This window comes from Buteo buteo, chromosome 23, assembly GCF_964188355.1.
Source record: "Buteo buteo chromosome 23, bButBut1.hap1.1, whole genome shotgun sequence".
Classification (NCBI taxonomy): domain Eukaryota; kingdom Metazoa; phylum Chordata; class Aves; order Accipitriformes; family Accipitridae; genus Buteo; species Buteo buteo.
Window position 1 is genome coordinate 2,505,216 of NC_134193.1, and position 9,157 is coordinate 2,514,372.

Below are 9,157 nucleotides of genomic sequence, written 5' to 3' on the forward strand. Positions count from 1 at the left end.
AATGGCAGGAGATGTTTACACAAAGAGCGCGGTTAAGTTTAACACCAAAAGGAGGAGTGCTTTTCCAGGCCACGCACTATCAGATTTGCAGAACTCATCACTAGGTGTTCTGGTGGTGGATGTGCACAGTCAGACTCATCAGAAAGAGCTCACTGACAGCTACTAAAAATGACGGTCCAGACGCAACCCCGAGGGAAGCCCACGAGACTGCTCGCAGGGCGGCCACAGCGGCAGCACACCTTCAGAGTCTCTCCTTCAACATCCACCAGCCGAGCAGAGAGAAGACACCGCTGTGCCCAGATGGCTGTTCTTACATTAATTCCTTCGTGTCCTTTTCCAGGCACAACTCTCACCGTCGCTAAGTGCTATTTTTACGCCAGGCCAGCGAGCGGGGGGAGCTGGCAGGCAGCAGCCTTGGTTCTATCTGCAGTAGGACCATCAGCAAAGCCCTCCCGAAGACTGGAGTTATCACTCGCTCCTTCAGCTCACAGGGCCCCTTTGACTGGTCCAAAAGGGCTCCAAGGTCTTCGCACAAGCCACCATCCATGCACAAACCCCTCTTCCCCTCTTGATAGGTTGCAGATGGTGTTTCATACCCTTCCATCTGTATCTGTCAGCTGAAGGACTTAAATTGCTACAAGCCTTTGATAGCTCTGTACCCCACAGCCAGCAGCATCCCGTGAATACAAACCAGGATGTCAATGTAAAGCCTAGCGGGAGGACGCAACATCTGCATCTCAAAGGGGAGGGCAAGAATCCAAACGGCATATTTACAAAGCAACTTGTAACACTGCAGATAAATAAGCTATCCTCTTAGCAGCACGCGTACTTCTGCAGTGGCACAAACCTCCTCAGCTTCACAAGGCTATATTTAGAAGAGAAAGAGGCTTAAATTGAGCATGTATAACATGAGCAGAAAGTGAGCGTTGGGCCGATGAATGGCACAGGCGTCTGACCTTCATGGAAGCCTCAGCCCTGGGTGTTTCACAGTGGGAACAGGGTGCAGCCAGCTTTGCAGTGCCCCATGCAAAGCTGCATGCGCTCCCACTGGTTTGCTCCATGGGCTTCTCCAAGGAGCCCTTGCTTTTCCATTGTGGTCCACCTGCTTGGGAGATCAGCTCCATAAAAAAACAACCAAGCAAAAAAAACCCAAGAAATTTTGACCTGTTGGTTCAGCAGCGGCTCCAGTTAATAGCTTACCCACACAACAGCCCCCAGAAAACCCACCCAGCAATGACCTGCACCAGCTCGCAGGTGGGAAGCGCATGACCAGCTCTGCCAAAACCAGGGGCCAAACTCCTGGTGCTGTTGAGACTAGCCAAGGCTTTCATCAGCTTCAGCGGATTTCACCCAGGGAGGCTAATCTGGGACCCAAATGTAATGCACTCTTAAGTACTTTGCTGGATCAAAGCCCAAATTATTAATACCTGGTATTACATGGTAACAGTACTTAACTATGTGATATTAAAGTAGTTATTTCTATGATGCTTCTAGTTTGCTTACAGTTGATAATACTATTTAATGACTTCCAACTATGCCAGCTATTAAGTAAAGTTTCTTGTGTTTTCAGCGTGCAAACCCCTTCCCCTCACCCCCAGTGTATTCAGGCACCCCCTTGGCTCTTTCTGGAATACTGACACTGTTTTCCCTCCATCCTCCTTCTTTCGAGCAGCAAAACCTGCCTGGCCAACAGAAACACCAGGAACATGGCTGTGTACTCAGCTTTATGGGCTCAGATCAAGTAAACTTGAAGGTGATTTTTCCCTGATTATCCATTATCCACAAACGAGAACAGAGCTTTATTGCAGTGATTTACCCTCAGTCACCCTCACACCAGTCCGCACACCTCCCAGCCCCCCCAGCCTTTCCCAGCACAGGTAACAAGACTGCAGACAGCACTTTGCTGCACAGAGGGTTCAGAGGTGCAATCCCAGACCAGGACCTCGGGATGGGTTTATGGATTTGTGTTTGTTGCTGTAATTGGAGAGACTTTTGTTTCCTTGGCACAAAATGCCTCCTCCCTTCCCGGGATTGCACCAGAGACACGTCAGAGTGATGAATTGCCACGAAGCGCAGGCTCCGTGTTTATTATTAGGACCATCAATAACCCTTGGCTGGTGTTATCACCCTGAAAAAGAAACAAGCCTTTCTAGTTTTTCTAAAAATCAAGCTTTTCTCATGCTGCTGAGGGAAGCCCAATGACATCCAAAGGAGATGTAAACACACACAAATCTCGTTTCACGCCCTTACAAAGATACCTCAAGGCTCAGTGGAGAATCCACTCAGAGTCCCTTTGTAACGCATAAGATAAAACTCATCTAACTCCAAGTTCCCTCCTGACCATTTTCTTCTGAGCAGCAATCGCCCAGCCACATGCCGACAAGGCAAAGCTCTGCAAACCTCTCACAGCAAAGCGCAGACGACAAGCAAACTTCACCGCTGGCTCCTCACACGCCCAAGAGAAACCCCACATCTTCTTTGCAAAAGTGCACATTTCCATTTCTAGTTTTGCACAAGTGCATCAAGGTCCTCCGAAAAGAGGAATATAAATGCACGGTTATAACAAAGGAGAGAATACAGTTTTAAAAAAGCATATAGAGATTGAAAAGGCTCTGTGCAAGTCAAATCCACTTTAGGCAGGTTTCTAAGCAATGTTTTAAGCTTTCAGCATTAAGTATCTTACATCTCAGCTTGCGTGGCATCGTACGGTCTCACTGCACCCTGTCACACGTGCGGCAGCCTGTTCCAGCAGACACCCACCCACACCGGCTCGCAAGCCACTGCTGGCATCACAGACACCACGGGACCCTCGGGGGGATTAAGCGAACAGCTAAGCCTTCCGGAGCAGCCCTGGGGATTACTGCACATCCCTAATACAGATTGAAGAGTCTCAATCCCCCAGGACTACTGAAACTCTTAAAACAAGGTTATTAAGCCAGAGCTCCTTGCAAACTCTGCCAAGATGCAGGAGAAATGCACCTTTGCTGCTTCTTTTCAAGCACTTTACACCCGGTGCTGGGACACAATTTAACGCCGGTGCTGACCCTCCCTCGCAGGCGCCTGGACGCGGCCGGGCTGCAGCACTGGGGCCAACGTCCCCACCGGGCACGGCAGCGTCCCCGCAGGGCACGGCTCCTCTCTCCCCCTCTGCTCCAGGCAGCCTGGCCCACGGCAGTGTTTTAAACACGACACAGCTCCACACGTGCATTTACGGCAAGGGGGATGCCCACGGGTGCAACCTCCATCGCGCCAGATCGCACCCACCCAGGCAAGCCGTACCCACTACGCAGGCAACTCATTATTGAGCCCTGCCTGGGTCTGCAGGACCGATGGGCTGGCCTCTCTGCCGAGCCCTTCCTCATGTAAAACCCTTCGGGAGCAAGAAATCAGGTCTCTGAAGGAGATGCGGTCGGTCACCATGAGGCTGTCGATCCCCCCGCGGAGCCCCCTCCCCGGCGTACCTGGGTGCAGGGCGGCAGGAGGGTGCTCTCGGGCGAGAGCTGGCTCTGGCACTGGCCCGGCCGGCGGCAGTCCAGCTGGATAAGGCTGCGGCATTCCTGGTGGCACGTGTATCTGCAATCTGCACGGGGGGAGAAACGAGAAAGTCAGGCACCCGAGACCCACAGCCTGCCGGGAACCCCGGGAAGGGACCGGACTCCTGCCGGAGGGCAGACCGATGCTCGTGGGCACGGGCACGGTCAGAACTGCCAGCCAGGGACACGTCCCCATTCGGGTACATTTCTGCAGATGGGGAGAGGTACCAGAATACCTCGTCCAGAGAAAAAATTGCTCCTTTGCCTTCTCCCCAGGGAAACCTGTGTTTCTTGCTGCAGTGCTGCGGCATGGGCAGAGTTGCTGCCTTTCCCCTGACCTACTGGCACGCTAATATACAAAGTAAAGAATATGCTCAAGTCCCACCAAAACCACGGAGCGCACCGCTCCCCGGCTATGCTCCTCGGAGATGTCACCTGCACGGTGCCTGCAGCACAAGGTTGGCCACTTCACGAGGAAAGGATACTTCATCTTCCAACATCAGGAGGGAAGAAACATTTTTGTGTTAGACAGAAGTCAAACTATTTAAGGTCACTAAATAGGAACAGTTACAGTGACCGAGGCATGGATCTACCATCAAACTGCCAAAAAGCCACCCCTGGGGAGGGTAGGGACACATCCCGGGCTCCCGCAAAGGCTGTGACCTCCCGTCCCCAGCACACACACGCTGCCCAGGTACAGTAAGGCATTTACATAGCGTGTTTTCTTTGGATGCTGACCCATCCTGTAAGTCATTAACTAGTTCAAGGTAGGAATTGCACAGACAACTCTGCGGAGCCCAAGTTTAACCTCTTTAGGCACAGGGTCCCGCTCGCCCACAGCCCACGGCTGCTGAAAGGCAGCATTCGGGACAGCCAACTCCATCTACCAGACACAACAGTTATCATATATTCGTGGCTCTTGCCCCCCCCAGCCCTTTCCCTCAAAGCCTCGACTTCTCCGTACCCTCCTGACTGCAGCTAACAACCTCCTTCCACTTTAATGGCCCTTCTGATCCTTTTAATTTTTAACTGTCGTACAAACAGCATTAAATTTACTTTTTACACTACCCAAAATTCCACAGCGGTCACCAACCTGAAAAAAATAATATCCTAAAACCAAGGCAAGAGAGTTCACTCCACAGAAGGAAACAGGACTGAGTGCCCGTCCCTGCACCAGCCCTGCCACCCCACTCCAAGCTGGCGAGCTTGTATTTTAAATACCCTTCTTTTTTCTTTTCTTTTTTTCTGTTCCTTTTTTTCTTTAGCATTTGGGTCATTGGTTTTGAATATCTCAGGCTTGCAGGAAAGCAAAGGAATATCCCATGTTTGCTCTGGAAACAGCGATTTCTGCTCAGCTCTGCTGAATGCTCACATGGGGGAATGCCTGAGAATGAATGAGAGGAGCTGAACCACTGCTGGGAGCTGGTGCCTGAGGGGGGAAAACATCAATCTCCAGGGGAAACAGGGAAATCATTTATCATTTAACATTCATCTGGCATGAGCTGTCTATCATTCTCCTATTCCAAGTCAGTTGTCTCAAGTAAGCCTGGGGGAAAGCAAGGAGACTTGCACTTTTTTTTTTTTTTTTAATTAGAGATAAGCTGCACAGTTACATGGTAATTTAATGCATGACCTTTTGAGCAACTGGAACAGCCTTTTAATGGGGGACATTTGCCAAGTCTTTGCTGGAGGTGCCAATATGAGGATGCTCTGGCTGCAGGTTCACCTGAGCATCTGGCGCCAGCAGAAAGTCCCTTCTGCCTATTTGGTCCAGAATTTTCAGATTTGGGCAGCTGCCTCCTGCTCCCTTGGACTGAAGGAGGCACATAGTAAGAGGTCTGAAATACATAACACGGACCACAGAAATTACAGCTTTCAAGCACACCTCCGGATCAGGCCCAGTACGGCCAGGCATTTCTTTACAGGATTAAAGTATGACACCTCCTTAGTCACCGTCACCTATTAACAGACCTAATCGCTCCGTATCCGGCAGGGAACACTAATTTTAGAAACGCAGCACAGCTTTAGGAAGCAGCCACGTGACAGGTTTGCCAAGAGGAGCAGGATGCCTCCACTTAGGCTTGAAGATAATTTCCATTCAAGTCAAAGCAACACTTGGAAATGTAGTTTCTTTAAAAAAATAAAATAATGAGTCAGATCATGACACTGTGAAAAACTTTGGTGGCTGAAGGGAATTTCCCTTTCTCCATAGATAAAGTTCTCAGGGGGATAAAGCTGGATAGAGTAGAACAGTCCAATACAGATGCCCATCCAGATGCCTAAATATAGGACTGCAGTCATCCTGCCCGCCCCCATCCTCCCACTCCCACCTCCCAAATACCGCAGATGCTACGAGGCATCTTTCGATCCAGCCCACGTGCGAGGCCCAGATCCGTAGGTTAGGGAGACAAAGGAGAAGGCGCGGGTCTGTGGCAGAGCGGCCAGATCCTGGCCCCAGCGGTGACAGAAGCTCCAAGAACCTGACCCCAGCCAGGCTTTCACCTACAGAAAAACCTCCTGCAACCCCAAAGCAACACCGCATTGGAGACCAGATATGATTGCCCCCAAAATTAGAATGGAAAGGGTCTGAAGTGTCCCAACACCTCCTCTGGGATGCTCTTAAACTCCGATTTCTGGCCAAAGTTTGCGGTTCCTGCAGCAGTGCTGGGCAACTGCTCTGCCCTGGTGAAAATGTGTCCCCCCTGGCTGCCCCCCCATGGCAGGGCTGCCAGCCCCGGCACACACAGGACTGTAGCACAGGGTTGTTGAGAGGGCACGCTTCAAACAAGCTACAGAAAAAACTCTTGCGTGGTGTTAAAAATGAATCATGAAATTGCGGGAGTTACGTTAAGGCTCCAGTTCCTGGATTGTTAAGGATCCTGCCATTCATTTCAAAAACAAACAAACAAAAAAAAACGCAAATCAGAAACTCTCCCAATATTAGCAAAGTTAAGGAAAACCTTTGAAGCATGACCCAGCTGCCATGGGAAGGCTCAGAGCCACCAAAGAAAGAAAAATGAAACTCCATGAATTTTGAAAGCGGTCTGAGACTCCGCAGGTGTTTGAGCACTGAAGTGGACGATGTTGAAGACCGGCGATTTCTTCCCTTCGCCTTCCAACTCTGGAATCCTTCAGCCAGCTCTCACACACCTCTAAATTCAGGCTGAGGTTTGATTTTGCAAGCTGTGCTGCTTAAGATTGAGGGCTGGGTGCCTCTGCCCTCACTCAGAGGAGATGCCTGACGTCACTCGGGATAACCTCAGGATGTGGCCCTGCGACATCGCAAGAGCTGGCAGGAGTCTCCGGCTGCCGGGAGGGGACAGGGCAGGACCTGCAGCATCGCCACCAGCTCCAGCATTCACACGGCAAATGTGGGGAAGGGTCTTAAGTTCTCCTGCGAAGCGCTTTCCGACATCCCCCATGGCAATGATCCAGCCCCGTCTCTGCCTCAAGTCTGCAGCTCCATCACTGGAGCTCTCAGCAGTTTTAGGTCTAAACCAGATGGTTTGGGTTTCCTTTGCAAGCATAGATGAAACCCAAGGGTGGCTTTCTGTTTGTTCAGAGCAAACAAGACCCCCCCTGGTGACAACAACCCCTCTGAGAGGTACCTGCACCATTGCGGGGTCCGGGATGTAATCCCAGCTGCCAGGCAGATGCTCTAGAGCCATTACTTATACTAAAAGGCAAATTTTTGAGTGGCAAGTGGGGCAGCACCGATGCCCCGAGCCACGCTCTGCTGCCGCGCTCCCGCGAGAACGGGGCTGCAGAAGGAGCCGGAGCAGAAGTTGAAGCCGGCCAGCGTCGCCGGCACGGTGGCAGGACAGCGTGCCAGCCCCGTGCCAGCCCCGCTACCTGCCAGGCAGGATCCCACCCGGCCCTCCATCGCCCACCGTGCTCTGCAGCGCAGGCAGGGCAGCACCGCAGGAATCCCCCAACGCCTAATTAGCAGCAGAAAGCCTGCGCGCAGCGGCCGCCAGCAAACACGTCCAAACGCACCGATTTACACCACCACCTACCTCTAACCAGCGAGACCTCCCTGCTCGGTGTCCTCAGCAGCCGGAGTCCCTCAGACCAAGTCTTTGACTTGGGAAAATGCCTGAATATTTTGCGAATTCTCTTTGTTACAAGCCCAAAGCATGCAGCTGCCCCTGCTTTCCCGTCTGTCATCCTTGAGAGAGGAGATCAATAGCTTCCCGGGCACGAGGAGCCAAGCGGGCAGCTCTTCAACGCCGAACGCTGCCGAGATGCAGCATGCACCGGTGCAAGTTACGTCTGCTTCCACGAGAGGCTTTTCCTCCCACGGAGATAAAACGTTGACATTGTCCATTTACAATCTGCTGCCATTTGATGGATTTTTTTTTTTTTTTTTTTGTTTGTTTTAGCAATGAGGCAACACGCAGCTCAGAGCTTGTGCATCTCTGGGCTTGTCCTGTTCGCCATGGAAAACTTTCTATTTCTGGGGCTTTTTGCTTGATAAGATAAAACAACCCAACGGAAGAGATTAGAGAGAGAAAGCACAGGACCCAGCCATACGCTGGAAGGGCTCTTTCCAATATCCCCTCTTCACTTTGTTGCTTTTCCCCTACGGTCATCTACAGTTTAAGGAAAAAAAAGTCCCCAATGTTTAATCAAAGGTTAAATTAAAGGAATACACTGAGATTAACTATATTTATAATATTGATTTAAAAGCTGCACATAGTTAGCTAGGTTTTTAGATCAATACTACAGTCCTTTCACAGCACCTATCAGTTACAACTATACCAGGTGTCGAATGATGGGGTGGGACATAAACATCAGTTTAACAGCATGCTTGAAATCTGCCACTTTGTACCCTCTACATCAGGACTGGCCCCTCTCTGCTCAGGGCTCCTCTCACAAACAGACCAGGTTTCCAGCACCCTGCACAACACATTCTTGCTTTTATACAGGGAGTAACAAAGATGAAATTGAACTAATCTTAAAAATCACACCAAGCAGCATAAGGAGTTAAACAAAACAAGGGACTTTCTTATTCACCCCCCGCTGCCCCGACACCTAGACAGCATCGCTTCAGCGACACATATCCCCACTTCCCACACCGTGGCCAGCAAACTCAACTAAACTTACAGGACCAGGGACAAAGAGAGAAAAGAAAAGGGACAGCCCAAAAACCAACCTGCAAAGTAAGACCTGGAGCCTTGTCTGGTATTGCTCTCCATAAATCCTTCCCAAGGCACCGGACCGGATTGCAGCAAGAAACATGTCCCTGAAGACCTGAGCTGCTCCCGGAGCCCCGGCAGCCTGCCACACAGCTCTGGGCAGGTCACCGTCCCTCCCCACACCTCCATCTCCCCCGGGGTAAGCGAACGCCCTGCCTCGGGGAGCCTCAGCGGGCAGGATGCAGCCCAGCACCCCACCCCGTCCTCGTCCGACCTCAGCAGCGCCCGCCCGGCAAGAGCCATCCCAACCCGCCCGAGTCACCCGGGCGCAGGAGAAGCCTCGGGAGCCTGTCTGACCCAGCTAATAGGACAGAAAAGCAAAGCACCGCGCGTCCTACGAACTGTTAGCAATTATGCTTTACAGCGGCAAGACCGGAGACGCGACAGAGCGTCTTGGAAGAAGAGAACGTAAAAAACCACCACGTC

At 51.4% G+C, this 9,157-nt stretch overlaps 1 protein-coding gene across 2 annotated transcripts in view; it reads right to left on the bottom strand.

The window, feature by feature from the left end:
• The window catches only part of RASSF5 (Ras association domain family member 5), a 30,396-nt gene extending 21,539 nt beyond the window's left edge, over positions 1 to 8,857 (bottom strand). Inside the window, exons 1-2 of one of the 2 annotated variants that reach the window (XM_075055750.1) lie at positions 7,550 to 7,883; positions 3,462 to 3,580 (exon numbers count right to left, since the gene is read on the bottom strand). In XM_075055750.1, the coding sequence (XP_074911851.1) occupies positions 3,462 to 3,580; positions 7,550 to 7,700 (270 nt within the window). In that variant the 5' untranslated portion in view covers positions 7,701 to 7,883. Of the gene's footprint in view, positions 1 to 3,461; positions 3,581 to 7,549; positions 7,884 to 8,688 lie in introns of those variants that run through there. The other variant, XM_075055751.1, reaches the window with a different exon arrangement.
• Positions 8,858 to 9,157: the final 300 nt, after the last annotated feature.